The sequence below is a fragment of the Trichechus manatus genome, unplaced genomic scaffold (genome assembly GCF_000243295.1).
Source record: "Trichechus manatus latirostris isolate Lorelei unplaced genomic scaffold, TriManLat1.0 scaffold00115, whole genome shotgun sequence".
Taxonomy (NCBI): Eukaryota; Metazoa; Chordata; class Mammalia; order Sirenia; family Trichechidae; genus Trichechus; species Trichechus manatus.
This window is the reverse complement of record NW_004444051.1, coordinates 9,176,260-9,193,235: the sequence shown is the minus strand read 5'-3', so window position 1 is coordinate 9,193,235 and position 16,976 is coordinate 9,176,260. Positions and strand designations below refer to the sequence as shown.

The 16,976-nt window shown below is 40.7% G+C and overlaps 1 protein-coding gene and 1 non-coding gene across 2 annotated transcripts; one reads left to right on the top strand and one right to left on the bottom strand.

Annotated features, from left to right (window-relative positions):
- Positions 1 to 13: 13 nt before the first annotated feature.
- On the top strand, positions 14 to 86 carry TRNAK-UUU (transfer RNA lysine (anticodon UUU)). Its single transcript has one exon. It is a non-coding gene; the product is annotated as a tRNA-Lys (tRNA).
- Positions 87 to 7,822: 7,736 nt separating this feature from the next.
- On the bottom strand, positions 7,823 to 16,975 carry HMGN4 (high mobility group nucleosomal binding domain 4). Its single transcript, XM_023738385.1, has 2 exons — positions 16,650 to 16,975; positions 7,823 to 9,716 (listed from the first exon to the last, which is right to left on the bottom strand). The coding sequence occupies exon 2, from the start codon at positions 9,634 to 9,636 to the stop codon at positions 9,364 to 9,366; it is 273 nt and encodes a 90-aa protein (XP_023594153.1). The 5' UTR covers positions 9,637 to 9,716; positions 16,650 to 16,975; the 3' UTR covers positions 7,823 to 9,363.
- Between the last annotated feature and the right edge of the window lies 1 nt (position 16,976).

The window sequence follows — 16,976 nt, the reverse complement described above, 5'->3', positions numbered from 1 at the left end:
CTATCTAATACGAGCCCGAATAGCTCAGTCGGTAGAGCATCAGACTTTTAATCTGAGGGTCCAGGGTTCAAGTCCCTGTTCGGGCGTCGGTTTTCATTTCCTGCTACCGCAGCTTTTACTTCCAGTATTTTTGTCTCAGTAATAGTAAGAGGAAAGAAGGCAAACTCAAATCAGAGGGTAATCTTACTAAATGAGAGGAGATGCTGAGCACGACATAGAGCCCAAGCCCTAGGATCTGTTCGGGAAATAGAGGGGCCTGGAATTCTAGACAGGTGGCTGGGAACCATAACTTGCACAAAAACCATTTTATCAAAGGAAGGGGCAAAAGTTTCGATAACAGCGTCATAAATTATTACAGGTTGAGCTCTTTCTCGAAAAGCAACAAAATCGCAGAGCTGCTACCTCTTCCCTACATTAGTATGCTTCTTACTGATCCTCTGCTTTCTTCAGCTCTGGAGATACCCAGGTAACCTGTACAGACGTAGTGCTGTGTCTCAGAACTCAGGACCTAGTGGCAGAGGCTTCCAAACTTTTTTGGCCATGACCTTATAACAGAAACCACACTTATAACCGAAACCCAGCCACACTTATAACAGAAACAAAAATTGCATGAAATATTAATTATTCTTACCACATGAGCTGTATTCTGGTACTTCTGATTCTATCCTCTTAGAAATGCTGGTTACTATCGATTATAAATTGATTTCACGTCCCCCTCGTTGGTCTATAGGGTGATCATAAAGATGAAGTATAACGTGGTACAGGGCAGTGGGTGCTGTGCTGAGTGACCACCTGCCATGACCCCTCCTCTAAATACAAATCCCCCTTCTCAAGTGACCCAAAACCTCAAGTCACCTGAGCGCACCAGTACTAACACTGTCTCTGGTGGAAGCACTAAAGAAAACAGAACTTGGCAGCCCTTGGTTGAGACTTCCTTTGATAGTTGTCCAAAGCAGAAATTTCAGGTAGGAGCTAATGAAGAAATTAGATTTTTCCTTTCTATTAAAAATTGTTGAACAGGCTGCACACCTCTACAGAAAAAAAAAAAAAAAAAAAACAAGCCCGTTACCTTTGAGTTGATTCCAACTCATGGCAACCACAGAGTAGAACTGATCTCCATAGGATTTTCTTGGCTATAATCTTTACAGAAGCAGATCCCCAAGCCTTTCTCCTGCAGCGCTGCTAGGTGGGTTCCAGTCGCCAATCTTTCAGTTAGCAGACAAGCGAAAACTTTATGTACCACCCAGCGACCTTCATAACCTCTACATAACATCAATAACAGAACGCTTCCCAACACTTGCCTTTTAATACAGTAGGCAGCATACCAGCTTCATAATCTGAGAGTCTTGAGCTCAATTCTCAGAGACAGTATACCTTTTTACAACAAGAAAACTACTGCAGAAGTGGTAATTCAATGACCATTATTATTACTGCTATTACAGCAACACAAGAAATGTCTTCTTAAAGTTCCCATCACCTCGTAACTTTAGTGAAGCCACAAAGCTGCAGAGGAAAGCTTTTCCTGTCTGTAAGGGCTACTCAAGTACGCTTTGGTTGTTACCCCACAGTTTCTTTACAATACTCAGAGCTTTCTCAAAAGAAAAAAATCTTTCTTTAGCTTTATTTAAATATAAAGGGACAACTGTCTCTCATAACCTTTATAAAATAAGCGGTAGTGAGAGGGGCTCCACAAAATTGAATATTAGTTCCAAAATGATTCTGATGTGGTCTCAGAGAGTGTAGCAAGCAGTAAAACGATAAATGTTGAGCTGCTACACAGCTTGAGAAGATTAATGATTTATCTGTGTATCCTATATACCTATATTACCTACATACCAGGGATTTTGAAGAGCTTTAAACATGTATGGAGCCCTGGTTGTACTGTGGTTAAGACCTATGACTTAACAAAAAGGCTGGCAGTTCTAGTCCACCAGCTGCTCCTTGGAGACCCTATGAGGCAGTTCTACTCCATCCTACAGGGTCACTATGAGTCAGAATTGACTTGATGGCAATAGATTTTGTTTTTTATTTATTTATTTTTTAATATGCTTAGTTAGTTGAGAGTCAATTTTCACAGTCTTTGGGAAAGTTTGGGATAGAAAGCAAAGACAGCCACTTGAAGTTTTACATTTTGTAGCTTGTATCTTAGTAGGCAGGAACACCTGTTCAACTGTACTGATTGTTTTCTGTTCCCCAGAAGCAAGGGTCCAGATGCCTATAACTGGTTGCTTGACAAACTGGCCAAGGATGTTACTCCAACTCCAAGAGACAAGCAACTTATATTAGACAGTTATAAAACGACACTAGATTAATTTAACAGACAAATTATATCTCCATTCTACACCATTCTATTAATCTTTAAACCTGTGTGTTCATTTGTCTCCATTACCCTGGATATTGTCAAACACCAAAAAAGCTACTGAAAGTGGAACTCATTGCTGGGAGTTTTACAGTCAAAAACCTCCGCTTCCAATGTCTCCCTTGTAATTCAACCATATAGTGGACACAGAGGTTTTTTGTAAAATGCAAATCTGGTTAGGCTTTTCTCCAGGTCTAAAACTTTTAAGAAAGGATAAAATCCGAAATCCTTTCCAAGGGAAAGAAGCCCTTTCTGAACTGGCTTTATCTCTGATTGTACTCCTCCCCACAACCCCCTTCTTTACTTCTATGCTTCATCTAACCTTAACTTACCTGTGGCTGTCAGGTTTGTGGAAAGGTATGGGCACTTTCTAGTTCTTCCCACCAAAGATCATGCCTAGAAGTTTGCTTAAGGTCCTTTTTGAGCCTTCCGTTTCAAGGATGGATGGTTGAGATACCATGGAATCAAACCCTGGAGCTTCTCACTTTTGCTTTTTGTCTACTCTTTCCTCAAATGGGATAGCTTTTTCTCCTTCTATGGAAGCAGAGGATCTCCTCGCTTTGGTGAGGCCAGAGCCCTCAGGCCCTTCCCTATAGCCTTGGCACACAATGAAAGCTCAATAAATGTTTGCTGAATGAATTAATGAACCAGTCCTTAATGGCATGTCCTCCTGCCTGTAATCTCCCGCTTTGTCCTTGCTTTGCCACCCTTGGCCTACCCCTAATGCCTGCCAGCTTTATTACCCTTCTTTTATGCCATAGCTGGAGTGTGTGGACAGCACTCTTTTAGCATTCATGCTTGACTAATGGACTGAGCTCTGATTTATCTTGCCCAGCATAACTCCTGACACCTAGTATGTGAGTAATAATTACTGAATGCAGCAAGGAGTACCTCTCAGGTGACACTTGATGTTTCTCTCTCCATCTGTCTTTAAATTATTGTCCCTAAATGAGGAAGAGTTGTATGGAGGAGTGTCTGCTAGTATGGCACTCTGTGAGTACACTTCGAACTGGTCTTGAAGTCTTTAACTCTCAAGATTTCTTGCGATAAAACTCCATCCTGTTCACCTAAAAGAAATTTGAGCAGGTGCAAGAAAAAGAATAATAAAATTACTAATATCTGTATTTATGGAGGGCTTTCAATGTGCCAGACACTGTGTTAAGCGCTTTTGCAGGGTTTCTTAACGTGGGGGCTGGTGAACTTGGATGGGAAAAAAAATGATGTCTTTAAAATCTCTAACCTATAACTGAGATTAGCACTTCCCTCAGTTATGAATGTAGGCAATGAACCTCAGTCAAAAGAGAAGGTGGCTTTGTCACCAAGAAAAAATACAGATATTTTTGAATTACAATTGTTACAAATATCTCATATGTAACTATTTTGAAATTATGGTAGTTATGGGATATGTCGTTTAATACATTAATAAAGAAGCAGAGTTATTATTTTTAATCATTCGATAACTGTTTTGTAGTATAACTGATTTTCTTTGTAATTTTGTGTGCGTGTGCGTGTGTTAAATGCCTTTAAGAACATAATTCGGAGGTTTCCGTGAGCTTCTTTATGCTGCCAGAGGGTTCCCTGGCATCTAAAGGGTTAAGAAGCCCTGCGATATTCACGGTCTCCAAGCTTAGTCCACCTCCCCGTGCTAACAATCCACTTCTGTTGAAACGCCACCAAAGCAGGACTGGGGTGAGAGCCCCCTGAAAGTCAGAGCAATGTCTGGAGGGAATGAGAAGCAAACACAGAAAACTGAACGGCCCCAGCCTCCCCTACGCCACTCAGAAACCAGAACGCAATCCAGAGCTGGCCTGGTGAGAAGTGACACCGAGAGGTGTGGACCTCCCAGCGTCCTAGAGGGATCGGAAGTGCGTCCAAGCGCAGATCCGCAGGAGGAACCTCGCATTCCGATGCTCTTCTGACCGCATCTTCAGGTTGATTCCGTAGGACTTTTGTAATTCATTTTTTTTGACTATGGCTTTTATGATACGGAAGCCATTGGAGGGTTTAGAGAGACATGTGACATGATACATTTTAGAAGGGTCACTGTGACCACTTGAGAATAGAATGAAGAGGGACAGAGGCAGATGCAGGAAAGTAAGTTTCCCTCGTTCTTTTCAACTATTTCAGGGCCAATGCCTCAATTTCGAACGTCAGAAATTTTATTGTTAAAAATTCTAGATCTCTTAGGCTGATTCCTGTCAGATACCCAAACTCTCAAAATATTTATTCTATTTTATAAATTACCAGCATGGTACTTTGTGAATTTACAGATAGGAATATAAGTGCCAAATGGTTCAGAACAGTGGGCAGGGAGATTTTTTCCCCCGCAGTAATGTGTACCTGGTTCAAAAGCTGGAACTGTTTTGCAAATAATAATCACTTTGAAGAATAAGTTACAATTCTTTGATGAATATTGATTTGGTGTAAACGGAGGCAGATGCTATTAAGGAGGCTTATTTATAATTTCCTAAATTAGCCTTCCCTACCTCACAGAAATATTTGTCTAAAAAATTAGCATCCTTGTTCAGAAACAATCTCTCTGCTAGCTTTACATTGCTGGAGATAGACTAACATTCTTAAATTCCATATGACCGCTTCCCTGTGGAATTTAGATTACTACCCTTCTTCATTGGAATTACAATTATCTGGCTTGTAGAATATTGTCATTACTTGCATTTGATGGGTTGCTAGTGTATCTTGGGAAGTTTCTGAATTTATTCAGAAATACAAAAAAAAAAATTTTTTGGATGGGTTACATTTGAGATTTGTACCAGTGATCCTCAGCCTTTTCAACAATGAGGAGTCTTCTAGGATCTGAAGTTATAGACCTGGATCTTATTCTGGATTTTACCACTTAACTGTATGATCTTGGGGAAAGTTACTTAATCTCTGTTTGCCTTAGTTTCATTAAATGTAAGGTAAAATGAGGATAGCAGTATTATTTAACTCATGGGGTCATGGAAATGAAATGATGCATGTAAATCACGGGGCACACACAGTGTTTGGTGGACAATCAGCACTTAAGAATTAACTTTTATTATAGTCAAAAACTTAATATACTGTAATTTCTTTGGTTATGCATTTTATTTTTTTATTCAATAATTTATTGAACATCTACTATGCACATTTTCTTAACATCTTTGCAAATGTTATTACTGTGACTGGAAGCCTTTTTCCCCACCCCTTGTCTGACCAACTCCTTTTTGTTTTCATTTTGCTATTCAGGTGTTAACATTCCCCAGAAGTCCTTCCTAGTACTCCTTCATGCCTTGGCATCAGTATGAGGGTCTTGGCATCAGTATGAGGGTCTCCTGCAATATTACCACAGCACAAAGAATACTACTGTGTGGTGACTTGACCCTATATGACTCTGGGCTCTCTGAGAACAGAGACTATTTCTCTGAGAACAGAGACTATTTCTTTTGTCTTTGATGCTGATCTGTGCCAAGCCCAACTGTCTGTCAAAGAGAAAGTACGGATAAATGTTTCTTGTTTACTGAGTAAGATAGAGTGAGAATAATAGAACAGAGGAAAAAAAAAAAAAAAAACCCAAACCCAGTGCCGTCAGGTAAATTCCAACTCATAGCAATCCTACAGAACAGAGCAGAACTGCCCCCATGGTTTCCAAAGAGTGCCTGGTGGATTCAAACTGCCAATCTTCTGGTTAGCACCCATAGTACTTAACCACTACACCACCAGGGTTTCCATAGAACAGAGGGATGGTAATACTGCATGATAAATCAGAAATTCACTATTACAAAGGGAAATATTGGTATTATATAATTCTAGTTTTACTACATATACTACTAGTTTTAGTGAAGAACTCATATGAAAGTGTCTGGCCCTCAGTTTTGCAGGTTCACCAAGTAATTTCTTTAATCAGTTTTCCAGTAGTGGTTAGGTTCTGGTAAATACAAATTATTTTTTTCAAAGTCCCAAGCAAACTTTATTCATCAGAATGCTAATCTGGTAATCTGTATTAGTAAACATTGCCATATGGTATCTCTAATCCTTTAAACAACCTTGCAAAGCAGATACCATTTCTTGCTATACTACTGAGGAAACTGTGGTTCAGAAAGGTTAAGTAATTGTCTAAGCATGGCATTCCTTATTTACTGCCAACTCTCTATCCAATCCACTCTCTTTCACTGTTCCCTACCAGGTCCAAGTCACCAACATGGTTTGTCTGGACGATTGAGACAGCTGTCTAACTGGCTTCTTTCTTCCACTCTTGCCCTGTTACAGCCTATTCCCCATGCAGCAGATAGCCTCTTTGTTCTTCAGCCTGCCAAGCACATTTCCACCTCATTTCTTTGCCATTCCCTCTGCTGGAATGCTTTCCCCTTAGATATTCACATCTTTTGTTCCCTTACTTCATTAACGGCCCTGCTCAAATGTCTTCTCATTAGAGAGAAGCTTCCTCAACCACTCTATCTAAATAGCACCCTCTTACACTTCTTTCCTTAAGGCCTCTTGTCACATAAATGTGTGTATTTATTTATTTTCTACCCCTCTTCCCCCGATAGAACATGGAGCCCTCGTGGTGCAGTGGTTTAAGAGCTCGGCTCCTTGGAAACCCTATGGGTAGTTCTACTCTGCCCTATTGGGTCAATATGAGTTGGAATCAACTCGACAGGCAATGGGTTTGGTATTTTGGGGTTAGCTAGAACATAGCCTCATAAAATCAGAGACTGTTTTGCTTGCTGCTGTATTCCTGGCACCTGGTTAATACTTAGCATTAGGAAAAAGAAAAGGTATAAGGACTGCAAAGAAACAAAACTACTTGCATATACCGAAGATATGGTTGTTGTGATGGTTAAGGTTGTGTGTCAACTTGGCTAGGCCATGATTGTCCATGGTTTGGCAGTTATATAATGATGTAATCACCTCCACGATGAGATCTGATACAGTGTAATCATCTCCATGATGAGATCCGCTATAAGAAGCCAATCAGTTGAAAGAGAGTTTCCTTGGGGGTGTGGCCTGCATCCAATATATATGGACTTTCTGGCAGAGCTCGCTGGCTTTTACTCATTCTGGATCCGACTTCTCATCGTCTGACCTCCAGTTCTTGGGAGTTGAGCCAGCGGCTTGCCGTATTGCATGCTGATCTTGCATTTGTCAGCCTCACAGCCTGCAGCGTGATCTGCTGATCTTAGTTCGTCAGCCACTGCAGCTACATGAGTCAGGAGAAGCCTCCAGTCTGATGCCTGACCCACAGACTTGTGACTTTCTAGCTCTACAACCGTGCGAGCCGTTTCCTTAATATAAATCTCTCTCTCTCTCTATATATATATATACATACACACTTGACTAGTTTTGCTTCTCTAGAGAACTTAGCTTTAAGACAGTTGTCTATGTAGAAAACCCAAAAGAATATACAAATATAAGAATTAATGAAGGTTTAGCAAGATTGCTGGGTGTAAAAATCAATAATAGTAAAAAAAAAAAAAAAAAAAGGTAGTAACTAAAAACATACCATACAAAATAGGATCAAAAAATATAAAGTCCCTAGGAAATATTAACAAAAGAAGACATTTATGAAGAAAATTATAAAATTTTATTGAAAGACATTTAAAAGGCCTAAATAAATGGAAAGCTATACCATGGTCATGGATTAGAAGACTCAATATTGTAAAGATGACATGGATCCCCAAATTAATCTATAAATTCAATAGAAATTCAATCAAAATCCCAACAAGTTTGTTTTGTTGTTTGATATAGAACTTGGAAGAGCAGATGGCTAACAGCAGCCAAGACACTCCCGAGAAGGAAAAATTTGATGGTGATGTTGAGGGTGGAGGTGGGATTTGTACTCTAATATTAAAATCTTTTTTAAAAAGTGTAATAATCAGGATAGTATAGTGCTGGCACAAGGCTAGATAAATACCAGTATGTCAGAATAGAGCCAAACAACAGACTCACACATACACACACATACTCAGAAACTTGATCTATGAGACAGCTAATGTCATAGATCAGTTGGGAAAGGATGAACTTTTCAGTAAATGGAGCCGAGACAACTACTTACTCATATGGAAAAAATATTAAATTGGACTTCTACCTCATATTTTTCACAAAAATCAGAGCAGACAAAAGGCAAATGTGAAAATCAATACTACAAAACTTTACAAGGCAGTACAGGAGAATATCTTTCTGGCTTCAGATAGGAGATGATTTCCCCTCCCAAGCAATCTGTATTCAGCTTTATAAAATACTTTTCAAAAACAATCATGTTACTCCCACCAGGACATGGGTGACAATCAATAACATTTTAAACTCCCAAATTCCCCTCTGGAAAAAGTCACCGTAAAAGTCAACAAAGTCCTTTTTTTGCTGCTCTGAACAGGAAGAGTTTTCAGGGGGGTGAACATGTCACAAGAGGCATGTAGTTTAAGAGCTCTTCACAGGCCAACTCTGACGTGGAAGAAATGAACTAAAAGTGCAGAATTCTCAATGGGAGGATTCACAAACTAAAAACAGGAACTGTGGATCTTCCGAGCAACACCATCTTGATGTCATCACCAGAAAGTCTGTATTGCCTGAGTATTGTGACCTGACACTGTTAATTTTAGGGGTGCCAGGGCCACATCAAGACTCTTGTTTGAGGAAGTCAAGTCTATGATGATGGCATCAGGGAAGGAGAAGAGGATGTGAAGTTTTGCCCCTGCCCCCAACAACCACACAAGGTTTCTGTGTCAAAGTGGCCTGATGTGCAGATGTGAGGGAATCCCTCATGATGACCAAGAGCAATCCTCAAAACCCAGGACAGAAAATCCTATTTTCTTCCATTTCAATCCAGCTTCTGAGACACATTCTATTAGTGGTATTTGCCCTTTCCACAAGAGACAACAATGAAGCATTCTGTATGCTAATAATATAACTTAAAAAAAAAAAAAAAACTAAACCAAAATTCTACATTTTTACAAAACTTGATTTAAAAAAAAAAAAAAGTATTTCAAACAGCAGTCATTAGAACTACAGAGCTATCAAAAATGTATACTTCACTTTGTATCTCCAGTGCCTTCCGCTTTCTGTGCCTGGACTGTAGAGGCATCTCTGTTTTTTGCAGGGTTGGTTCCATGTTTACCAGCATCTGCTTTTCCCTTTCTCCCCTTGGGAAGTTTCTCTCCCTTCTTCGTAGGGGCTTTTTTAGGCCTGGGCTCTGGTTTTGGAGGGGCAGGTTTAGCAGACAGCCGTGCTGATCTCCTCTGTGGCTCATCCTTCACCTTCGCTTTGTCACCTTTAGCATCCCCTTTGGCCTTTCGCTTGGGCATGATGGCAGCAGTATTTGACAGGTGGATTTGCTAGTCCAGGGGGCACTTCTGCCTCCCTCACACTGTTCCGGGAAAGGTTTCTTTAATAAGACACACAAATGTAAACAACAAAGGAAAAAATTTAACTATTTGACTATATTAAAATTAATAACTTGTGTTTATCAAAAAGAAATGATAAAAAAGTAAAAGGATAAGATGCAAACAGGGCAAAGATATCTGTAACACATGTAACTGACGAAGGATTGGAACCCAGAATATATAAAGAACTCCTACAGATCCATGAGGAAAGGACAAAATAAAATTTTTACAACAGTGGACAAAAGCATTAACGAGCACTTCTTAGAAGTAGCATGAATGGTGAATAAGCACATGAAAATATGCTCAACCTGATGAGTAATATGGGAAATGAATATTAAAACCACAGGAGATAACATTTCATAGCCACTAAATTGGTAAAAACTAAGTGGTCCGACAATATCAAGGGCTCAGCTGCTGTGGAGAAATCAAAATAGCAATGAAATACACTATTTGTGTGTACGTGTGTGTGTATAAAATTAGTGTATTCACTTTAGAAAACAATGTGGTACACTGGTTAAGCCAGCACAACTTGTACAAGGAAAGGTCATGGAAGCTCCACAGACACATCCAAACTTCCTGAGGGACTGAATTGGTGGGCAGCGGGCTGTGGGGACCATGGTCTCGGGGAACATCTAGCTCAACTGGCATAGCACAGTTTATAAAGAGTGTTCTACATTCTACCTTAGTGAGTAGCATCTGGGGTCTTAAAAGCCTGTGAGCAGCCATCTAAGATACTGCACTGGTCTCACCCCTTCGGGAGCAAGGGAGAATAAAGAAAACAAGATACAAGGGAAAGATTATTCCAAAGGATTAATGGGCCACAACTACCACGGCCTCCACCAGACTGAGTCTAGTACAACTAGATGGTGCCCAGCTACTACCACTGACTGCTCTGACCAGGATCACAATAGAGGGTCCCAGACAGAACTGGAGAAAAATGTAGAACAAAATTCTAACTCACAAAAAAAAGACCAGACTTACTGGTCTGACAGAGATGGGAGAAACCCCGAGAGTATGGCCCCCAGACACCCTTTTAGCTCAGTAATGAAGTCACTCCCGAGGTTCACCATTCAGCCAAAGATTAGACAGCCCCATAAAACAAAATGAGACTAATGGGGCACAACAGTAGGCAGGAAGGGACAGGAATGCTGGTAACAGGGAACCCAAGGTTGAGAAGGGACAGTGTTGACATGTCGTGGGGTTGTTAACCATTGTAAGAAAACAATACGTGTACTGTTTAATGAGAATCTATTTGTTCTGTAAGCCATCTAAAATACAATTAAAAAAAATTTTTTTAAAAGAAAACAATGTGGTGTTACCTAAAGCAATTTTACTTGTAGGTGTTTACCTAGAGGGATTCTTGGAGGTGTGCACAGAAGACCCCTACAAGAATGTTTATAGCAACACTATTTGTAATTTTAAAAAACTGGAAACTACCCAAATGCCCTTCAGTAGAATGGATAAATAAATTGTGGTAGTGTCTATATAAGGGAATACTATTCTGCAGTAAAAATGAATAATTCATAGCTGCATGCAAAAACATGTAAAAATATCAAGAATATAATTTTGAACAAAATAAGTTGCATACCTCCTCTGCCATGAGACCAGAAGAACTAGATGGTGTCTGGTTACCATTACTGAACATTTTGATCAAAGATTCTATAGAAGAATCTTTGATCAAAATGGGGAAAATGCAGAACAGAATTCAAATTCTCATGGACTCCAGACTTTCTGGAGCCATGGAGGCTAGATGAAGCTCTGAAATTATTGCCCTGAGATAATCTTTAAACCTCAAACCAAAAACATCCCCTGAAGTCTTCTTAAAACCAAAAAAATAGTTTACCTTAACTAGTAAAAAACGTCTGCCTTGAGCATTATGGTCTTCTAAGGACTATCTATATGGGATCAAACTTAGAACAGCAACTTGAAAGATGAGACAGGAACCTTAGGGGGTAGTGAGTTTATATTAATGGAGGAGGAACAACCCAGAAAAGGAAGGTGAGAATGGTTGCCCAACTTGAAGAATATAATCAATGTCACTGAACTGTACGTGTAGAAACTGCTGAATTGGTGTATGTTTTGCTGTGTATATTCTCAACAACAACAATAAATAAAGTTTTTTTAAAAAAAAGCAAGTCACAGAAGAATGTATACAGTATAGATCCATTTATATGATGTGTAAAACCAAATGACATGTTATTTTGGCTACAAGCAAGTAGTAAAACTAAAGAAAAGCAATATAAAAACCAGGATAGTGGTCACCTCTGAGGAGGCTGGGAAAGGGACATGATTGGGAAGGGCAGGGAGGTTAGTCCCAAGGTAAGGGGAGGAAGTGGTGTTCTTGAACTGGGCAGAGGAGTGGGCGTGGCTGTTGCAACATTATTCTCTGTATCTTACATGGAAAAACTGTATGTGTCTGCTCAATAGATAATAAAAACTACTAAAAAGGTGAGGGGGTAACAAAAAGAATACTAGGTAGCCAAGAGCACAGACTTAGGGCCACACAGGCAGGAAGAGAAAGTGACTTACTTTTTGAGTTTGGGTAATTAGGACCTGTACCTATGGCTGGCATTCATGGGCATGACATAACTTCTTTACAACTTTCAGCCAAGACTAGCTACTCACCCGTTCTGCCCTACCCTTGAAAATGTTACCTAGGAAATTTTGTAACCCTCACTCTACAGTTGTTTTTTTTTTTTTTTTCTTATCCTAAATTGTTGTGCAAGTTTTTTGTTTTTGTTTTGCTGGACCTCACTATCTAGATATACTGGAAAGCATAGTCATACTTGAGCAAACTTAGATTTCATTCATTTGTATGTTGCTTGGCTAACAAAGTGACCCTGGGTAAATGGTACTAAAACATCACATTATCTATTCTTGTCATTTTTTTCGTCATGACTAGAATTTCTGGAAATTTTGCATTTTTCCTTCTTTCTTTTGGAATAGAGATAGACATGAAATTCAGTATAAAGAGGAAGAAAGAACTAAAGTTAGTTCTTGAGTGTGCCTTATCAGTCATTATTTCCCCTGGTATCTTGTAAGGTACTCTGGGAACAGTGATTAAAATTAAGAAGAGAAACAGTTGTGTTTTTATGTTGAACAGCTCTTTACTGAAAACCTAATGTGAAATAAAGGTACACTCTTCTCTTCCCTCACTGTGCTCCTCCCTTGCCCCCTTCTCAGGGAGACTGAATTACTGAGGGGCCAGAAAGTAATGGTGCCACTGATCTCCCTGTTGCCACTGAGGCACACTACAGTTCTACTGGTCCAGCTAGACCTGACTCACTCTATCCCAAAGACATCTTCCCCTAGATATAAATTTACACCTAATTTCTGTTCCCCTTTTTCTCTCTCTCAAATACACCACTAAAGAAATGTTTCAACAATTCTTAAGAGAACAAGAGTTTTTTTAAAAAATCCAAATTCAGGTAAAATAAGCGAAAAGAATTTTTGAAGAAAATATTTGAGAAGGATGCCAGAAATCAAGTAAGGCAACTTTGAATAGGGTAATAGTGGACTCAGAAAAGGAATGGGAGAGAGAGAGAGCTGTTCTTAAAACGAAGGAACCAATGTTGAGACATTATAGGATATGGAAATCACTTGTTCTAATACTGGGATGACTTTTTTACACCTGTTGTCCTAGCATTATATTAACAGTGCCTCCTTTCACTCTCTAAGGTGTCTCAGCTTGGATAATAAATGATAAGGTCATCCTAAATATTTTGCATATATTCTTAGAGGCCTTTTTATTGCTAGAGAATGAGAGAGGGAATTGAAAGGTGAGTTTTTGTCCTAGGACACACTTCCCTACAGAATGGACACTCCATACCATTCTCCTTCCATCTTATTCCAAAACTGTGTTTCTCAGCCCATCTCCTGGTGTGGGAATGCTCACACAGTCTGTTTCCTGGGTTCAGTCTTCTTCAAATAGATCACCTACAGTCCATCCCAAGCTGAGGTGCCATGATCGCCACATGTCAAAGGCCGAAACATAGCCAGTGACAATAAAGATAAATTTATGGAAAACAGATCACTGGCTGGCTGGATGCTGTATCTGAGTATACAAATATGAATTAGTTCCTTGGAACTCACTTCAGAAGGCTGATCAGGAGACCCAGTGACTGACTGTCCAGAGACCTTACAAATGTAGGAGACAGAGAACACAAATAATGAAAAAGGGCCAGAGGGATAAAAGGTCATTTCCATGAAGGCTGAGGAGGGTTGGGGAAAGAGGGAGCTTTCACCACACAGTGATGTTAACTTAAAATAAATTATCTGTTAAATTATAAAATAGAGAAGTATCATATACTTAAGAATATTCTATCATGCATGTGAAAGAAATCTTACAAGTAATTTTATAACTTTTGGGGATACGAAGATATGAATTTCAATGGTATCACCAGGGCAAGAAATTATCAAGACAGATACTGAGGTTATTTTCCCAAGACATAGGAACAATTTTTAAAGTTTTAGGAATCTAACAATTCCCCTTTGTTAAAATAACACTTCCAAGGACAAAATTATACTAACAGAGAACAGAACAAGTTAGTGAAAGTTTTAATCACACATCTTCACATTGCATAGAACTGGGCTGAAATTCTTGTTAAAAGTTTGCAATTTAACTCCTTATTTAACAAGATTACTTATTTTATATGCAGAAGGGTATCTCTCCTTCAGCAGCTGCAAGGGAGAGGTAATATCTGCTCTATCCCTTTCTTAGAATACCTTGGTTAACTACGAAGACTTGAAATTTTTCATTAGAAAAAGACCCATTAAGCTTAAATTAACCAGAAAAAAATAGCTTTTTAAAAGAAGACAAATAGTAAAAAAAAAAAAAAAAAAAGAGCAAATACAAGTTTTCTTCTGCAAAAAAAATGCTACCACTGAGTAAGATGAGATGTGGGTGTGAGTTCATCTGTGGGATGAACTCCTGGGAATTTCCCAAACTGTATCAATAATGTAAATAATACACAAATCTCTGTCCTTGGAAATAGGGAACAGGGCAACGGCCTTAGTGACCTGAGACACATCTGGAATTAGATTAACCTTGAGGTCTCACCTAGCTCTCAGAATCTTTTTTCCATGATTTTGTCTCTGTCATAGTCTGTTCCAGGCATCCACGGACCAACTTCCATCTCATTCAGTACTCACCTCCCACCTCACTCCCAACAAACACACGTGTAGGGCACATTTTAGTACCCTCCTGCTCCCTTGACTGTTACTGAACTGAGTTTCTGGGTGGTAGCTCTAACTTGGATTCTGGTTTCTATCCTATGGCAGAGTCAGAAGGCCACGCTCTTTCTCTCTGCCTTTCACTTATGGTGAGATAGTGCCTTGGAAGATGAGTAATGCTGAGCTTAATTAAGAGAGAATAAAGGCTATAACTTAAAAAAAAAAAAAAAAGTAAATAAAAGATTGTATACAAGGTGCAGTGTGCTACAGGAGCAAGGGGTCACATGGTGTCAATCACTCTCCGGGGCCCTATTTGTTCTCCACCTTCCAAAGGAAGTATAACCCTACCTGCGGGTTAAGTGTGGGCGGTTGAGGGGAAGGGGTGGTAGGAGACTGTGAGAAAGGGCAGGGAGTCAAAAAGGTAGGGCTGCTGCTGCATCCTTCCAGAATGCACCTGTTTGGAAGAGGAGTGAGCCACAGGCTCCCAGACAAACTGTCACCCATCTGCAACTGACTGACTTAGGGCATGCTCAGCTTCCCAGCTGAAGCACTCTTACCCACTGGCATCAGAGAAAGATGGGCAGGTCAAAACCCTGTCACCTCCTGGGCCCCTGGGACCTTCTACCCCCTTTCAGGGCAGCACATTAACTCACTTGTATTTCTGGGGGGAATGCAGGCGATCTTAAAAGAAGGATCTTAGACAAATTGCTACTGAGTACACGCCCAAGCTTATTATCCTGCTAACAAGAGAACCGCAAAATGATAAAAGTTTGAGTCTTTATCAGAGGAGGTATTTAAGTACAGGAGTAACAGGGCTAAGAAAAGAAATGCCTATACATGCAGCCTGTTTAAACAAAGCAAAATACCCCAGCTCATTAGGTAAGGATTGCACTTTCTTTTCCTAAGGTCATAAAACCATCATTCATATCACTCATTAGAGGGTACCTGGAAAATGTGATCTCAGAGGGTAGGCCTGGCTAACCCTTAGAAATAATAATAACAATACCTGTAACAATAATACACCTAACAAGTAAATCCTGAGGATATACCTGAGGCTGTCAGGTGGAGTGGCAAGATTTTTTTCCCACAAAAGGGTTTCATTGATTCAATTAACATTAATAAAGAACAGTGTCAGACAGAGGTCAGAGATCAAAGTGTCAGAGGTCAAAGGCCAAACCCAGGGCACAAGTCCTGATTTTAAACAGGTGTTGCCACTGACTTTTCTCAAGCTGCAAGCCAAAATGCAAAATTCACAGTTAGTCCATTTCTTAACTTTGGGACCCATTCTTCTTTTTGACGGGGAGAGCATAAGGTTAAAGTGGAAGGAGATTCAGCCCTGGGGTGTCTCCTCGATGGGAGTTTCCTGAAGGTGATGCCCTGTACGGTAGGAAGGCAGGGAGAGCCCAGGCCAAGCCAGACCAACCCGCCCGCTGCGACCTCTTCCAGGCCACAGTCTTGCAGACCCAATACTTTCAAATCTTCTCCTCGCTTCTCTTTTTTATGCCTTTCACCCTAGAGGTCCCGTGGGGACACCCCTGTCAGGCCTGCAGCCTGTGCGACCCCACCTGCCAGAGTCTTCCTTTTCCAGGGATTCACACTTGGAGCCCAGGAGAGAGCAGTTACTTTGGAAACCAAATAGCAAGGCGGCGCTGTCGTGACCAGGGCCATATCGCAGGAGGGTCCCAGGTATTTGCAGATCGCGGGGACACCCTCTCCGTTTTCTAGAGGAGCACACTAAGTCCCCTGACTCGTGAGGCGCTTACCCAAGTATCGCGGCCGCCGATGGATGCGGGATCCAAGCAGCAGCGCTGGGCGCGCGGGTGCCCTCGGCTCGGGCAGGGCGGGCGCAGACTGCGAGACGCTGGAGACGCGCGGAGCCCCGCACAGCCGCGGACAGGAAGGCGAGAGAAGGCGAGGATGCGCTTCCGGGGCTGCGAGCGGCCTGCCGCGCGTCCCAGGCCCGGAAACCAAAAAACCAAACCAAACGTGTTGCCATCGAATTGATTCTGACTCGTAGCGACCCTGTAGGACAGAGCAGAACTGCCCTACAGGGGTTCCAAGGCTGTGATCTTTACGGAAGCGGACTGCCA